Source organism: Triplophysa dalaica, chromosome 20 (genome assembly GCF_015846415.1).
Source record: "Triplophysa dalaica isolate WHDGS20190420 chromosome 20, ASM1584641v1, whole genome shotgun sequence".
Classification (NCBI taxonomy): Eukaryota; Metazoa; Chordata; class Actinopteri; order Cypriniformes; family Nemacheilidae; genus Triplophysa; species Triplophysa dalaica.
This window is the reverse complement of record NC_079561.1, coordinates 10,968,021-10,986,871: the sequence shown is the minus strand read 5'-3', so window position 1 is coordinate 10,986,871 and position 18,851 is coordinate 10,968,021. Positions and strand designations below refer to the sequence as shown.

The following is an 18,851-nucleotide window of genomic DNA, read 5'->3' as shown; positions in this document are numbered from 1 at the left end:
TAAGCTTATTGACGTCCATCTAGCTCAAACCGCATGTTATTGGTTAAAAGGATGCAACAGGAGGATGCCAGCTGGTTGAGACACAAGAACTTACTCTTGATATCTGTAGCTTAGAACAAAAAGTGTTGAAATCAGCATTTATAAGATCCCAATGCTATGAGTGTCAGTTGTGGTCTAGTGGTTAGTGAGTTGGACTCGTACTCAGAAGGTCGCTGGTTTAGTTCTCAGTGCCACGAGGAAATGACTGAAGTGCCCTTGAGCAAGGCACCTTAACCCTGTTTGCTCTGCAGTGATTGCTGCCCACTGCACCCTACTTGTAAGTTGCTCTGGATAAAAGCGTCTGCCAAATGAGTAAATGTAAATGTGAGTGAGGGTGCTGCTGGGAAATATGCAGTTTTTACCATTTTGCTACGTTGCTAGGTCAAAAGACAAAACCCCATGTTATTTTGTCCATAGATGGGCCTTGACTCCCTCCTTTAATTTAAGAAATATACAGGGAATTTTAAGCCAGTTTATTGTTAAGTAAAACATCCTAAAAACAATTTGAGCTATTTTTTAAAGTTCATGGCTTAGAAGGATTTGTTTAAACCTGATGAATGAGCAAACATGCTTCACTTATAATAACTTTGAGAAAAATTTGGATTGTCGGGTGTGATGCTGCAGCCATAGCGTTTTATTAAACAGACAAAGAAATAAGACAATTGCTTTTAGGCTTTAACTGCGTAATTGCACTTCATTTTTATAAAACCAAATAATACTTAGACATCATCTTGCAAGTTTTGATAAACAGGTTAGAATAAAATATCATAACAAATTTAACTTGGATTTCAATCAAATAATTCAGGTTCTATTAGACATAAGTGCCATAGTTATTGAAGCTATAAAATGTTGTACTTTTGTCTTCTCAGCAAAACCTCAGTGGGTGCAGACCATGCGAGACAGCGCTTTGTCAATTGAAGAGAGACTGTTTTGGGAGTGTAAGGCCAATGGGAAACCCAAACCTTCATACAGCTGGCTGAAGAATGGAGAACCACTGGTAGTTGAGGTACAATGCAAGCAGGGCCGATGGCTCACCATAAAAAATACAGTCTACTAGTGAACCATGTGTTGAGGCACCGCCCACAAATAGTGACATCACACATTTGTATCTCAGGGTGTATAGCATAATAAAAACAAAGCGAAAAAATCACGAGTATGTCATACACAGTGGGTCCAATATCATTGGTCTTAAAAAGTGGGTTCGTCCTGTCCCACTCAGACACACTGGTTTTAACGTCCATGCATGGCGGTAATAAAGATAAATAAAGTATAAAGTTTTATTGTCCGGACTTGACTGGATGCTCGAGTGTTTATCAAAACAATTTTACATTTGAAAGTTCTCAGTATGCATAGATTACTGTTTGAGTGTGTACTGACTTCATTTGTGACCCTGGACGACAAAACCAGTCTTAAGTATCACAGGAACATCTTTAGTAGTCGCCAAAAATACAAGGTATGGGTAAAAATTACAGATTTTTCTTTTATGCAAAAAATCATTAGGATGTTAAGTACAGATCATTTTCCATGAAGATATTCTATAAATTTCCTACCGTAAATGTATAAAAACTTTATTTTTGTTAGTGGCTGGCCTGCTACGCTGCCTCAGATTAACAACTTCAAAGGCGATTTTCTCAATATTTTGCTTTTTTTGCACCCTCAGATTCCAGCTTTGTAAACAGTTGTTGTTCCGCCAGATAGTGTCCTATCCTAACAAACCATATATCAAGCTTATTTCTTCAGCTTTCAGATGATGTAAAAATCAAAATTTTCAAAAATTGGCCCTGAAGACTGGTTTTGTAGTCCAGGGTCACATATATGATGATGTTGTTGTTGTCACTGTCAGTTTTCTGTTGCATTTAGAGTTGTTTTTTAATGTTTGTTTGAGTAGTTACTTGACCAATGTTTTAGTTTCTCTTAAGTAAAGTGCGTATATGATAAAATAATCAACAAAGTTCAATAAAAAGTTTTTAATTAAAGGATGAGTCAGGTGGACTTTGTGTCCCTAGTTATGTTAACAAGTACAAATCCACTTGTATTAAGTCAACTGTTTACTTAAAGTTCATTCGACTGTTTTTGTTTCCTGTGGATTAATGTCACGTCTCATAAAAGGATAGCTCACCCTGAAATGATTTGATAATCATTCACTCACCCTGTTGTTCCAAAGCGGTATAAATGTAATTGTTTTACTGAACACAAAAACAGATATTAGGAAGAATGTTTGTTACTAAACATACGCTATTGACTACTATAGGAAGAATACAAACTATTATGGAAGTGAGTGGTGCTCCAAAACTGTTTGGTTTCCCGCATTCTTCAAAACATCTTCTTCTATGTTTGACAGAACTAAGAAATTGAGGGTGATTCGATTATTATTTTCGTTTTTGTGTAAACTATCCCTTTAGGAGTCGTGACAACTAAACTAACCAATCTGAAATAAGTTGTAATGTGTAAGTTACAACAACTTTAGATGTTTTACATTGTGCGCATCATACGAAATTTTGTGTAAATGCACAGAATACAGTATATGACCAAAATCTATTTCTTCTTTATTGAAGCCTGAGAAGTTTTTTTCATATCTGTTCCTCTGTGTCACAGGACAGGATACACATAGACAACGGAGCCCTGGCCATCAGCTCGGTGAACCTGTCAGACGGCGGCATATATCAGTGTGTGGCCGAGAACAAACACGGAATCATTTACTTTGGCGCTGAACTGGTGGTATTAGGTAAAAACATATTGAGTTCTTCTTCCATGTCCTAGTTTTTGTCGTTGCAGCTCTGTTTCACCGGTATAGATTTTTATACATACCCAGGGAGCATTTTTCATGCAGCATTAAATCGCTAGTTCTATTGGCGTTTTAAAGAAATGCCCATTGCAGTTTCCTCAAAAAACCTGGATCAAACTGCAATATGGTCCATTATGAATAACAGAACACAGCCCTCACACACTGGTGTGCTCCCAAGGTTTTTATAGCCAAATAAACACTTGAAATGGGCTCACACACCAAGGAGCTGCCCTCTTTTCAACAATTCCCATAAGAACATTGATTTCGCAACATTTAGAGTGGCCCGGCATGGCACTGCGGCTCTCAGTAATGTTAATCCGCTATTGATCGGCTGTTGAGAGATGAGGGACTGTGGCCACTCTGTTGACAACATGACAAAGCCACGGCTGTGGGGTTCACCAGTGGAAAAACCTTCAAGCAAACAGTGAAAAAGGCCAGACTGAGACCTTTGTCATCAGCTCAGAGAGAGAGAGAGCTTGATGAGGTCATCGAGGACACCTTTGCTTTCCGAATGCAGCCAATCCCTTTACTGGCCGTCTCTAATGATGTTTGTGTAGGGTCCAGCTGCCCTCCATGGGCTAATTAGGCAATAGAGATGCTATTTAACAATGCTTTAGGCCGTAGCATGTTAACTATGACAGTGAAAAAGCGGCTTTATCATCACCTTTGGATAACGAGGCTTCTCGGAGACCCAATTGGTGGAAATCTATTAGAATTACGTCACTATTGTCTGAAAATATATAGTTAGTTGAAGGGCTACTAAAAATTCTGGATAGCTCATCTGAACACGGGTAGAGGGGAATATTCTTGGTAGTTGACAAATAAATGTGTTCATGTGTCCCATGGATAGCAAAAATTGAGAAAAAATCTCAACAAAACAAAATCTCTCTTTGTGATTTATGGTATTACAAATATGAAATATCATTTTTATCATTACTATCGATTTGCCTTCATGGTGTTGTTTAAAAGTTAAGGATTAAACGATTAAAAAAAGCTTTTCAGCTTTGACAAGAGTGTTAAATTACTGAAAATAATTCCTATAAAGTGGTAAAGTTTCAATCTAACAGCAACGATATATTAAATAACCTTTTTTGTAATCCAGTAAATTTACTGTTTTTACATATTTTTTTTTAAAGGACATTAGTGAAAAATCGTTACATTATTATCTATTTCAGACTCTAAATTCTGATTAGATGAACTAAAATGTTTTACTTGAAACCCTTGTGGGGTGTTCGGGTCTGTTGGAAAACAGATAAATTTGATAAACTATAAAAGATAAAAGTTGAATAAGGGTGTATTCACAACTGTCTTGATTGTTTCGATTGAATCGAACTCAAAGTCATGCCATAAGCGCAAATAAGAGCATGCTTTCTCCTCGGAAGTGTCATAGGGATGGTTACCAAAATGGGATTGAAAATTAAAAATTAAAAACGTGCTCAAAAAATAACCCCACAGGGTTAAGTTACCGCCACAGAAGACACTGTTAGAATGTTCATTCTAATTTAACGCTTCTTCGCTTCATCTGTAATGACTTTTTAAGACACATAAAATATTTAAATCAGTCTGAGTGAACAAAGATTTAGGAACACATACAAATCCATTTTTTGAGTTTACACACCGGCCACTCACATCACCATATTAAATGATTTAATTATCTGGTAAACTATGTTTTTGGTTTAAAACATGTTACATTGTTACCTTGCAGACACTGACAATGAAACGCGAAAGAAAACAACATTTATTTGCGGTGGGGATCCGTAGAATTAGTAAATATCTTCCTCAAAATGACGGTCACGTGATATACAGGGAAACATACACAACAATGGTTCAGTCTGTGTTGCGGGGTATTTTTTAGGATCTGAACTCATACATACTTTATTTATTATCAACATTATAAATGATAAAAACAGATATTCTTGTCAGTTCTGGCCACTGTTACCGGGCACTTGAAGAGCATCATGTTTCTTTCTTTTTTACCGGCTGAAGAACATACTCTTAGCAGAATAAAATAGGCCTGCATGCATTCTGTTTTTTATGCATTTGCTCTGCATGGGTTTTAACGCTGTTTTTATGTTGGCCCTATTTTCCTATTTTTCTTTTCTTATTTCCAACGTTGCTAAACCTTTCAACTTAATAAAAAAACACATATACCGGCTATATACAGGATATAATATTAGTGCGTTATGAATCTTTAATGATAATTAAGCTTGCTGTGAATGTTTGACCATATAAAACGTTAAAAATTAGGTCTTAATTAACTTAATATAAATAAATGAATATTCTTATATTCGTTTTTATGAGCTGGAATACGTCTGGTTTGCTCATTTCATTTGGATTAAATGACGTGACACATTTAATTCATTTTGTACTCGTTTTTAAAATCCAAAATGCTACCTTAATACAAATAAAACAGCCAAATATACTGTATTTTATTAAATTGAGAATTTAAGTAATCCAGAATTTTATTCTTATAAAATAAACATGCATAAATCTGTCCAGTAAAACTCAGTAACCCAATTAAATTGTTTAACTTTTTGTTAAAGTAGCAGCTATATTGAAACATTTCGAAATGTATTGAAATACATTTCTTGTAATGCTGCTAGTCCAAGCTTAAGACAATTTATTTAACATAAAAAAATAAAGCAGTGTAGTTAATTCTTAATGTCTTTGTTTTGGTTTCCTTATTTGCATAAAAATATACAGTATGAGCAGGATTTGTAATACCATTCAAATCTATGATGCCATCACTAGTTTTTCAGCACATCTTCGTCCTTTCAAAATCCTAATAAAAGCAACATATAGAAGACATTGCATCTTAGGATGCTATTAAAGATTTTGCATGTTGCGTTAAGTATCTTCATGATTAGACTATTTTTGAACGTACTGCTTTTCCTTGCCTGACAATTTATGTCCAATGAATGATAAACCTCAGGACACATGTAGTTTTGTTTACAATTTTGGTTCACTTGAAAAAATTGCAGTGTGAAAGCGAACCACACCAAACAAAAAAAATCGAAATTGCATTTTGTCCGGACCTAAGCAAGTGAACTAACGGACTTCCCTGCTGTGAATACACCCTAAGATAAATCTTTTTGATGTCTTCCTATAAATGTGATTTACCGGAGGTATATGACAAATAATACATATAAGCTGTCTATGTTGCTTTTAATTGGGATAAAGTAAACACCTGTAAATTATATCATTTTTATATCATCATGTTTTGCTGTGGGTCCGCTGACTATCAAAAACATGAACAGCATACAAGGCTAAAAGTGATACTTTACCTAAAAATAAAAAAATCTGTCATCATTTACTCACCTTTGAGTTGTTCCAAATCTGTATAAATGTATTTGTTCTGATTATCACAGAGAAAGATATTTGGAAGAATGCTTATAACCAGATTTTGCCCCCCATTGAGCACCCATTGAGGTGAGTTAATGATGACAGAATTTTCATGTTTTTGTGAAGTATCACTTTAAGAATTTATGGAGCCAAACAATGACGCCCTTTCATACCCACAAACCCATACCTGTTTCTTGAAGAAAGCTGCTTTGGATGATCTGCTCAGCAGTGTGCGGCGCCCTCCTTACCATTCACAGCGATGTGAGTGGAGTATCCGCACCCGAAGCGGCAGTTTGACTCTCTCGACCCTGTGTTTTTCCACAGCTTTGCCCCCCGACTTTTCCAGAAGCCCTCTCAGAGCTCTGCTTAAAGCCAAGACAGGCAGCACGGTATCTATGGAGTGTAAGCCGCAGGCCTTTCCTACAGCCATCAGCCTGTGGAGGAAAGACAACGACCCCCTACATAGCACCGAGAGGTAGGCATGTCATCTATACTATGCTCTTTCTCCCTATTCATTTTTATGGCGATGTGTAATCTGGATTATGAAATGAAGCATTTAGATGAAGATACGTTTTATGGACGGTTAGATTGCATATTGAACAGACAACAGTATTGAATTAGATTGTATTCCAAAGCTTTTAAAGTGTGTTCGCTGATGGAAACGGGTTTGGAAACACAGAGAGTTCTTATTTTGCCACCCACAGAATAACTTCACTTTCAATGAGACACAAGGGAAAACATCACTGGCACATGACCGCCTCCTTCCTGACTCTTGTCCTTATTTTCCCTTATCCCATCGATCTGACCATCTATCTTGCACACCCAACAATTCCGTTACTTTCACACTATCTGTACCGCAACTTGGCAATTATCAAAAGAAAGCAGCACCGCCGATTGTGGATGCTCGCTGACCATGACACTCATGAATTATGAAGCAGGCCATTAGGCCGGCACAGCGGGAGGCTGCTCGCTGTTTTGGGTTGGCTCTGTCAACTATGAAATGATTCCTGGTAGGAGGCCACTTGAGGAAGCGCGGCGGTCCGCGGGCTTGGCTCTTTTTATAATGAAGTTGGATTAAATAGTACGGGAAAATTCTGTCAAGGGTGAAAAACTACTGCGAAAAACAATAGATTTGCATTAAGCCACAGTTGTTTGTTTGGAGAGCGTTCGCTGAGACGTCCCCAGTCCAATTTAAACACGAGCTCATTGGCAGGGAATTGTGCATTAGCACATTAACATTCCAGGACAGGGTTCTAGGAATGTTGTGTCGGGTGCTGTGGATGATATATTGGGCTGTTGATGTGTGTCGTGGGCTGTTTTCAACTGGCCTTCTGAGATCCCACTGTACATTTCACTGATTTATGTGACGTTACAATGACAGGGAGCAGAAATATTCGTGATCAATGTGTAGATACAAACAAAATCGTTACAGTGTCTTAGTGTAAAAGATCTGCCATTTCTGTTATATCGTGAATAAATATGGGGTGGTTACTGCCTAGAGGAACATTATATTGCTTAGAGTTGCTCTTTTATGGAGATTTGACAGAGTTATTGGGTTTCGTTTAAGGATCAATTTACAGTGTCGTCTCAGAATTTTCTCCTATAATCGTGTATTAGGAGAAATATAAACCAAATGAGATGCGTGTTAAAATGTGTTAACAGTATGAATGTGTAAAATTAATGTAAACTGTAAAGGTAAAATAATCTGGAGTTTGGTCAATTTGATATGAAATATGTTCATATTATAATCTTCAGTAGCGTCGATTGCAAATCTGAGCTCGGTTTGTGACATTATTGAGATCACTCCAAAAGTGAGACATTTGTCAGATTTTAGTTGTTTCTCTTCTCAGGAGAAATATCTGAGACGCAGAGAAAGTTTCCATTAGGTCTCCATTTAATCTTATTGATTGTCATCGAGGAGAAATAATTGAGATAATATAGAGATCTTATCTGTTCTCTTTTTTCTTATTTGTCCTCATATTGATTCTCAATGAGAAATAATTAAGATATTAAAAAGATCTCATTTGTTATTTGTTATTTGTTATTTGCTCTCCATTTAATCTCATTTATTGTTATTGAGGAGAAAATATATGTGTGAGAGATCTCATGTGTAATCTTTTTTCTTATTTGCCTTTAATTCATACTCGTTGATCTCATTGAGAAATATGTGAGATAGAGATTTCTACTGTAATTTTTGATTTTCTCTCCATTCAATCTTGAATTCCTTGAAGAGAAATAATTGAGATATTATAGAGATCTTGTGTGTGTGATTTCTTTTCTCATATGCTCTTCATTAGATCTCATTAAGGAGAAATAATTGAGAAATAAAAGAGATCTCAATTGTAATTTCAATCTCTATTAAAATAAATAATTAAGATATTATAGAGATCTTATCTGTGATTTTTTTTATATTTGCTCTCCATTAAATCTTATTGATTCTCATTGAGGAGAAGGAATTGAAATATGAGTTGCTTTCTTTATATGTTTGGTTATATATGTTTTGTTTTCGTGTTTCATTCTAAATTTCATCTATAAAACAATGTATTGTAGACATGGGGAAAAATATAACGTTTGTTTTAAATTGCTTTAAAATACAATACATTTATAATGTAGAAACGGTAAAGCAAATAGAAGGAAATCTAATTCAATATCCTAAAATAATTTGTAGGTCAGGAGTTTTGAAATAAATTACATAGGGCCACTAGCCAGATGGTTCCCTTTATCAGGCACCGGATGAACAAACATAAATGTTTTCACGAGCATGAATTAGAACGATATGCATTTATTGGCACAGTTATGCAGTTATTGATGTAAGGACAGAGCACGAGTGACTCACACCCAGCACACCGCTCTGCTGTTTAGTGAAGTAATGATGCCTGTGATTGTGTTTCTTGAGAGCTGCAATTTTCTTCTTTCAGATCAAGCAGGTATGGATTCCCTTAGGAAACTAGAAACATCATGAGCTGGCAATACAACAGTCAATTATCTGTATAAATGAGAAATACCTACAGTTCTGTTTACATATGATATTGAAGGACAATTAAACCATGGTCTGTCCGAAAAAAGCTCTGTTGATGATGATGAGGGAGTCTAGTTTTGTTTGTTTGCCTGAGATTTGTCCCTGTCCCCTATGTAGTGCACTATGCGACAGTCACTATATAGGGAATTTATTGCAGATTAAGAAGAACTGTGGGATAACATAAAGGTCATTACAAAAAGTGAAATTTCATTTTGCTGTAATGTCTTAAGGTATAACCATTTACACCTCAGGGCTTGAACAAAGCAGGCCGGTAGTCTCACAGGCCAGTAGTTCAGACCCATGACCTAGGTCAAATTGAAGGCACTTATTAAAGTAGACATGAAACAAATACGTGTTGTATTTTTATGGATGTACTGAAACCTTAAAAACACAAATAATATGTTGGTGAATTTAACATGTTTTTATAGCTCATCAGCTGTGAACACACACACTTCAGCCTCATTGGCTCTCGCCAGCTGTACGCACTGAGCCTGTGAACAAGGATTTATGTCTGGATCCACAGAAACACATTATGTCCTTCTTACCACAAGTCTACTGTTTTGGGAAAAAAAATTACGATGGGAATATTGCTTCATGAGGAGCTTAACTTGATTTTGATTTGATTTGAGGTAATTTTGTGGTTCCCTCTTTTAGGATAGCTCTTCTTCCTGATGGAACACTAAGAATCACAAATGTGACTAAGATGGACAGGGGGACTTACTCATGCATGGCTAAAAACCAGTTTGGTGCAGCCAGTACTACAGGAAGACTGCTGGTTACAGGTGAGGGTTATTGTTACAGAATAACTTCCTAGCCTTAATCTTCAAAGTGTTATAGTCTGTTGCTGGCAGTTTGTTCTTATAAAAGTCATGAAACCATGGACGGTGGTTGTCAGAGAAGTGGTCAATCAATATCTTGCTTGTCCTTTGTATTACCTTAGAAGGCTATAACAAAGATGATAAATATACCAAGATGGGCCGCTGCCAAAGCAATAAATGCGGAGGAATGCAATGCTCAATATGGCCGCTCGAAAAAGGTGATTTTAGCGGAATTTAAACTCAGCAAACCAAAGGGTAAGATTCATTGTCAGGTTTAATTGTTGATCGTAAAAATCCTATTTAATTGTGATTTTTGACAGCGATTTTAGAAATCAGCCTGTCGTCTTTCTATGACATAAATAGCTGCCAGGAGACGTTGCCAACATGGCTGCTGAGTGGCACGACTTCCGCAAAGGTACATTGGCTAAAGTAACATCTGGATTTAACTAGTAAGGTTTGACGGTGCAGTATTTCCTTAACTGTGGGCTGTAGTGGTATTGCAAGGAGCGTGGCTTATGCTTAATCAAGACAATAAAATATTTCATTAATTATTTTCCTTTTACTGCAAAATTTTTGAGATGTCATTTATAGCAGTGCATTGTTATACTGTACATGCACTCTAAATCATTTTAACTAAGGTTTTACATGAAACAATTTACACTCAAAAGAAACTTTTAAGTTGTGAAATCAATGAAGTATACTGTTAAAATTGTACAAATCTGTTCAAAGTACATCTGAGTAACTCAAATGTTAGAATTCATCAAAAATTTGATATCAAAAATATTATTTGTTTTTCATTAAATAAACTTAACCAATATAATTTTCATTCCTCGAAAATGTAATTATATGTACATTTTGGATTTTTTATTAAAAAAAAATAATAGGTACCACGAAAAAATGTTATCCACAAATGTTATTACAATTTACTATAGAAAATACTACAATATACATTTTTCGTTTGGGATTGTAAATAATTCACATGAAATAGGCAACAATTGCGTTTCACAAAGCTGATTGATTGCTTTTTGAAGCATATACACACTTCTAGTGTAATGTGAGGGGTTGAGCAGTTCAGCTCTCCAACTGGCAGGATTGTTCTGTCAGCTCAATTCAACAGAGATACAGTGGCTTTTTGTGTATTGTTGTAATTACCCATTTTCACGCTTCGCTTATGGCATCGCAATTACCCCGGATTACACTAATGGAGTGTGTGAGGGTGCAGGTTATAGGTTGAGCATGCACAATTTACAGAGGAAAATATGGGATGCTGTTTTTGCTGAGATTATTACAATCACATTCTACTGAAACAGATTTAAATATTAATGTGAATTAAAGTAAGCTTCACATTAAGCAAAAATTACAATAAATGTTCAAGCAACTTCAATTGCAACTGCAATTGCAAACAGTGTTGCAGTTTTTTTAAAGGGGGAATAGCACAGCATTTGTCTTTTTATATAAGATAATATATTCATGCTGAAAACAAACTTACTATTCTGGTAACAAAAGTATGAAAAAAAAATTAACTATCATAACCAACAGTGCAGATCATGATTCTTTAGTCTGACAAAACATCAGAAAATGTAAAAAATTCTGTTTCATTTGTATGATTTTAGAAGTTTCCTTTTTTCAAAGCAACCATTATTGAAGGTCAGGTTACTAATTTCTGTCAATGATTTCACTTGCAGAAATTATATTTATATAGAAGTCTTAAATGCATAGCAGTAATAAGATCTTCCTGGGTCTCAAGGATGTTGCTTGACATTTCAGCTCAGTTGGTCAGACATATTTAAAAATATGAACATGGCTATAATAAACAAAAATTATCTTCAAAAGCAACCCAGCATTTTATGAAATTGGAATCTGTTTGCTACTAGAAAAAAGTTCAGGTCTTACTGCAGGATCAGTTATAAATAAAATATGTATGGTTGTCCTGCAGTAAGGTTTTAGATATAAAGATGCTATAGACATAAAGATAGTCTTGCAGTTAAACTGTAAGAACAGCCTAAATGAATAGTTCAAAAAAATTAAAATTCTGAAAATGTATTCATCGTCATGTCATGTCTTTCTCTCTTCTGCAGAACACAAAAGAAGATATTTTGAGGAATGTTGGTAACCAAACAATGTTGTTGACATTGTTGACTTCCAATGTATGAACGTATGACATTTCTCAAAATATCTTATTTTGTGTTCTTTTCGGAACTATCCCCTAACAGACTAAATAAAAGGCAACATCCTAGCTAGTATAGAGTTGAACTTGTCTTTTGTCCTGCAGAGATTTCCACATTTCTTCCAATGACAACTTTAGTGAGATGAATAGAGTGTAGCATTGGGTTTCCGGAAGTAAAAATCTATTCATTTTCTCTCTAGAGAAATTGATTTTTAGCAATAACAAATAAACCTTTCATGACAGAGCAGCCATGAGCTTAAAGGTTGTTTATATTTCTCTTTAGAAACGTTAAGTATGTGAAATTTCAGCTTTTATTAAAAGTATTGTGTTTAATTGTGGGCAGTGGGAAATGTAATAGGTCCTTCATTTATTCAGGGATCAGATGTTCACTTCTGCTGTGCTACTGTAATTCATCTGTAATTGGAGTCAGCTGGTTCAGTTTTGAAGGCATTTGTAGCATTTTAAGATGTATTACGTTATATCAAAGTCCGTTTACGGAAGTTGTGCCACTCGGGGACCATGTTTGAGATGCCTCTGGTCCACCATTTATGTCACAGCAAGTCCATAGTCCTATCTACTTGAATGGGGGAGGGCAGATATTTCTAAAAATCACAATTAAACAGCATATTTCCGATCAATAATAAATCATGACATATACTGTATCATAACTTTGGATTGCTAAGCTTAAATTGCACTAAATCAGTTCAAGATTGTATATTGTTGAAATGTTTGCTTAGTGTTAAAAAAAATTATGCCCTGCGAAATTGTCTATATTAAAACAATATGGTTGAATTCCTTTTATATTCTTTTATGCTTTGCATTTTGTGTATTTACTTTCAAAAGCTTAGGTAATGTTTTCATGTGAAATCAGGTGTAAAATTTCATTTAAAGCCTCATTTGTACTGTCACTAAGTTTTGGCAGCATAGTGACAATAATTTTAATAAGAGCCTAATGGATACGTTATTCCATTGACATGAACATCAGCAACCAATGACGGTACAGTGTGGGCGTGTCCAGTGCCACAGCAAATTCAAGAAGAGTTTAATTTTGCGTCTAAGCAGCGATACAATGTGACAACTACAAATAAGAGTGAAGCCATTATAAGCTCACGTGACCATCTCTTGTACAGTATGTTACTGTAGTCAAACATAGTCTAGTGGAGAAGTTCACCCTGAAATGAAAATTCTGTCATCATTTATTCACCTTATTGTAATTTCAAACCTGTAGGACTTTCTGTCTTCGGTAGAACACAAAAGAAGATATTTGAAGAAAGTTGGTAACTGAACACCACCGGTTCCCATTCACTTCTATTGTATTGACACAAAACCATTGCAAGAGAATGGGTGCCGGTTAACAACATTCCTCAAAATATCTTCTTTTGTGTTCTGCGGAAGAAAGAAAGTCACACAGGTTTGAAATGACAAGAGGGTGAGTAATGATGACAGAATTTTTTTTTTTTTGGTGAACTATCACTTTAATGTTGCTGAGAGTGATTTTACTTGTTTTACATGATTTGTCTTCGGACACATACAAAAATGATGCAGGGTGAAACCGTGTCAAATTATTGGCATTCTAAGTGAGTTTGATTCATGCATTGATCGCTGGAAATCTTGTTCATTGTAAGATTTATTATGCACTGCAATTTATATACAAACACTTCCCCCTGCAGAACGTTCATTTTTAGCAGCAAGAACAGATACTCTGTCAAAAAAGGAAATGAAATGTATCCAAAATTGTGCTAGTTGGCAGCCAACCAATAACATGAAGACAGCCCAATGTAGGAACCCTTAATAACCTCCTGCAACTAAAAAAACTCAGGGCTAGAGGGAGCTAATTTAAATATTTTTAATGTTAAAAACAGCTAAATGTTAAACGTAAACCCCCTTAAGAACGTAAATCTGCAAATGAGATATAATGAGTGTTAGAAAAATCAATGGAAAGAATGTTCTGCTTGCCTTCATTTAACTTCATGACAGTTTCACTGAGTAAAGCCGAGCCTGATTTTGGGCAGATCCCACACAAATCACCCAGGGTCCAGTGGACATGGAGATCATTGTCGGGGAGAGCATCGTCCTGCCCTGCCAGATCTCCTGTGACCCTGCTCTGGACGTTTCTTTCTCCTGGGCCTTCAATGGGCAGCTGCTTAGCAAACTGGACCAACATTATGAGCATGTGGGAGGGGTAAGTCAATAAGAGATGTTTGTTTGTAACACTTTACAGTAAGGTAGTATCTTTTAACATTAGTTAATGCATTAGTTTACATGAACTAACAATAATCAATACAATACTTCTACAGCATTTATTCATCTTAGTTCCTGTTAATTTCAGCATTTTAAGGTGGCAAAGAATTAATTGATACAATTTGTTTAATTGTTCTCTGATATCTACATAACGGGTTTTTGGCTTTATTTATTAAGTGCCATAATGATCCATTTACAACCCCTAGAATAAAAAGGTCTGTTATCACCTTATTTGTTGAGCTCTGCTCTGATTGGTTGTTACGCTGCGCCGGCTCATGCCACTAGCTCACACAGCAAACAGATCGCTACTGTCAGGTATGAAGACTCAGGGCGCGTCTGTATCCACTTTTGCTAGTTTAGGGACGGGAAAACAGTCATCTACATGACAGCCAGATTTTTTCCTTTATGTACACAATAATAATCTTTTACACAGAAATCCATTTCTTTTTTTAATATTTGGCATATTTGTGTGCTGCTGTGCTTCCCTCTGTGTAATAAGTATAAAGTGAAAGCGCATTGTTTTTAAACAAAATATTTGAATATTTTTAAAACACAAAATATTGCGCCATTGACTTTAGACTTTAGACCAGGATTAAACAGTATATTTTTTAGTTCCTCAAAATAGCAAAGCGCCAATACTGCGCCTGAAAACACCTCTTTTTTAGACCAGCACAAATGAGCGCAAGTGCATTTCCTATTTTAACAACGCGGCGCAGGACGGGAAAATAAAAACTGCATCAGGCTGAAACTAGAAACTAAAACACTTGGACCGCATTGCGCTGGGTTTACGATAGGACCCACAATATTTAATCAATTAAAAAGTATGCTGTTTTTTACATATAATGAAAAACGGACATACAAGGTTTCAGACTGACATTGATATAATGCTAAATTTGCCTGTTTAAAACACACATATTTTTATAAAAAGAAAAAACAAACTATTTTTAAATTGGTTTTATTACTATACATCAGGTATAACAGGGTTGACGTTTTTTCACTTAAATGAACAATACAGGGTTATAAAGTGGATCTATTGACAGAAATGCAATATAATATACAAAACTATTTCTTCAGAGGTGTATAAAGTCCTTACGTAATGAACCGTTATATTTGTAATACCTTAGAATAAGCTATTTATCTACATACAGAGCGGGCCTATATACTGTACATTGAATTGTGACCCACAGATTAATTGTAAATTTATTCATCATTGAGTAAAAGAGAAAAACGCGCTCTCGCTCTCTCTCCGGTTTTAAGGCCAATGCGCCGTCTCTCTCTCTCTAGTATCTGAACGAGTACAATATTAAAGCAGTTTCAGATAAACAATGATGCTCAAAACTGCTCCGTCACACAGCTAATATAACAACAATAAACAAAAACATATCTTGGTTCTAACAAACAGAAAAAACAATGTTACTCACATACTGATCCGAATCAAACCAACCTCCTCGGGGTGGTTTTGATACGATCTTTCTCTCCATCGTCTCTCTGCTGGTAAGTATCTCCATAGATATCTATGAGTATCTCTGCTTAAAGCCTTAGTACCACAGGTCCTAACGCGTCCCTGCTGGAAAGTCTTTATAATATTAACGCAGGTCCTAGCTCCTGCCTGACTTTTAAACTTCTTTTCTAAATCCAGAGACCATTTATTTTATGTAATGAATAAGACATTGCTCTTTCTAAATTCTTTTGACTGACCGCTTGATCTCTTCTTTGAGTCAAAATGAGAAGAAGCTGTCGCAGCCGACAACATCATTTTTTTCTGATGTGGGCACCGTCGTGTTTGAACTGAGAGATTTGTTGCAAATCTATAATACAACACTAGTGGCCGCTGTAAATCAGAAACTGCGCCTTTACGTTTTTTCACAGCCACAGGCTGTTTTTTTACACTTTCATGGAAAGTGGGCACTGGATAATGCCTCTGCTATTATGCTATTATGCTGTTCACCTGACCCACAGTTAAACGCTGGGAGACAAGGCAAGGATCAATGGATCCCTCTCCTTTTTGAGGTTTTTAGCTGTTGTTTCCACTGCTTAGCGGCCTTCCACATTTACTTTGAGCCTCTTTACCTCCTCGTCACAGAGTAAAAATCAATATGCCACAACTTTTACCTTCAGCCATCTAAAGCGTGATGTCCTCGAATGACTTCGGAGCGTTCAGATCTCACGTCACAAGTCACATTTCTCTGAAACGTAATGACGCCTTTCTAAAAAGAAATGGCCTAATGAGGACTGACTGGTCAATATTGGATGTGCAAGATTTAACAGAGCGGCCCTGAAACAGATTCATTAATCTCATTCCACAAACCCTTCGAAAAACTGATTTCCACATTAAGTTCTAGTGACATACTTCAGGAAAAAATGTGATGGCAAAAGTTTAATAAAATCATTTTAGACTTGTTGTGAACAGACTCAAACACAGCTTCATTACTAATAACAATCATTGACTTTAATTAAATTCCTGTTCTCGTGTATTCTCTGATGTCACACGTCGTGTTGGATTACAGGCCTGAAGTTCACAGCGCAGATTAATTCATTTCCATAATGAAGCTAAATTTGTAGCCTAACATCCCCATCGCTGAAAAAGCGGATTTACCTCTTGTTAATTGTTGTACAACAATTAAATTAAGGAAAGTGATAGTTCACCCAAAGATTTGAATTATTTTAACATGGATTTACCCTCATGTACTGTACATGCTTATTATACTAATGATTTTAGGCATAAAAGACAATAAATCCATTGGACACATGCAATGTTTTGTTGGCTATTACCACAAAAATTCCCACGCTACTTCAGACTGGTTTTGTGGTTCAGGGTCACATTTTACAAAATATCTTCTTTTGTGTTCTACGGAATAAAAGAAAGCCATACAGGTTTGTAATAACAAGAAGGCGAGTAAATGATGACTGCAATTTCATTTTGGGTGAACTATCACTTTAATACTTTTTAGCAATGTGTTAAATGTTCTTAAAGTACCACCAGCGTAGCCCAAGCTAGTAGGCAAACCTGGCTGTCATGGTGTTCAGCATCAGCAAAAATGTCCATCTGACAGAAAGAATTTATCCTGTGTGAACGAGGAACCCGCAAGTTCACCTCAGGCTGATTGACAGCTGATGGATTCCTGAAGACACTAGGCAAGTGATAGGCTTATACTCAATGATATGAAAGTAACATTTTTGACTATAAAGTAAAATACTGTCTTCTGCAATCATGTGGAGGCTTTACAAAGCAAATATCGAAATATGCATATCATTGTGGTTAATCTGAGTGATTTAATTTGGTTGAAAATAGAAACCTTGATAAGAAATAAAAATTGGTTTACTTAACAGTAGGAGTGCAAGTAAGGTTATCATTCTAAGCGCTGTTTTAATAATTAGATTCGAGATGCATCGATATATTGGCCTATATTGGCCTATAATTGATATATAACAGAATAATGCCATGAATGTGTGCTGTGTATAAGGAAAATGTTAAGTAACATCACCAGTTTGATATTCAATATTAATAGTCATTATAATAACATTCAGAAAGGTAATAAATATTTATTTAATATTCTGTATTGGCCAATAATCAAATAATTTAGTATCAGTGCATCTCAAAATTAGATGTATCCTATGATGATGATCAGGGCCGGACTGGGAAACAAATTCAGGCCGGGATATCCCCCACTCATCCAGGCCATAAACCACAAATCTATTTCTTATTAAATGTAGAATACTTTGTCATCATCACACAATATGTGATCAATGCTTAATTAAACCAACAGTGCATTGTTTATGAGCAAAATAAATACAGTTTGACTTGAGAAATTTCAAGAAAACAAATTGTATCATTTGGCTAAACCACAAAAGCACTTTTAAATGATTTATACTACAAGTTATCGTAAAGTGAAGACTCATTCAATCTTTAGGTTTTTCATAATAAAACAACAAATACAAATTATATGCTTAAATTGTACGTGTGAAGAGAAACGATTGCATCGTGCTGTCAATAATCTCTCCTTCACTGCTTTATTTTTTATTTTGTTTTCCCTTTAAATGCTAATGACGTTAGAAACATGAATGTTACTTTGTTGACAGTCCCTAAATTCACAAATGTGACCCTGGATCACAAAACCAATCTTAAGTAGCACGTAAACATTTGCAGTAAAAGACAAAAATACATTGTATGGGAATCATTAATGCATTTTAATGCGAAAAATCATTAGGATATTAAGTAAAGATCATGTTCCATGAAGATATTCTGTAAATTTCCTACCTTAAATGTATAAAAACTTTATTTTTGTGAGTGAATGTCCTGCCACAGTGCCCCTGATTCACAATTTCAAAGGGAGTTTTCTCAATATTTTGTTTTTTTGCACTCTCAGAATCCAGAGTTTTAAATGGTTGTATCTCAGCCAGATATTGTCATATTTGAACAACTCATGTGTCAATAGAAAG

The 18,851-nt window shown here is 35.6% G+C and overlaps 1 protein-coding gene across 1 annotated transcript in view; it reads left to right on the top strand.

The window, feature by feature from the left end:
• Positions 1–18,851, top strand: part of cntn3a.2 (contactin 3a, tandem duplicate 2) — a 66,568-nt gene that overhangs the window by 29,901 nt on the left and 17,816 nt on the right. Inside the window, exons 9-13 of the mRNA XM_056733823.1 lie at positions 909–1,045; positions 2,635–2,764; positions 6,491–6,641; positions 9,840–9,967; positions 14,183–14,352. Coding sequence (XP_056589801.1) covers positions 909–1,045; positions 2,635–2,764; positions 6,491–6,641; positions 9,840–9,967; positions 14,183–14,352 — 716 coding nt within the window. The remainder of the gene's footprint in view (positions 1–908; positions 1,046–2,634; positions 2,765–6,490; positions 6,642–9,839; positions 9,968–14,182; positions 14,353–18,851) is intronic.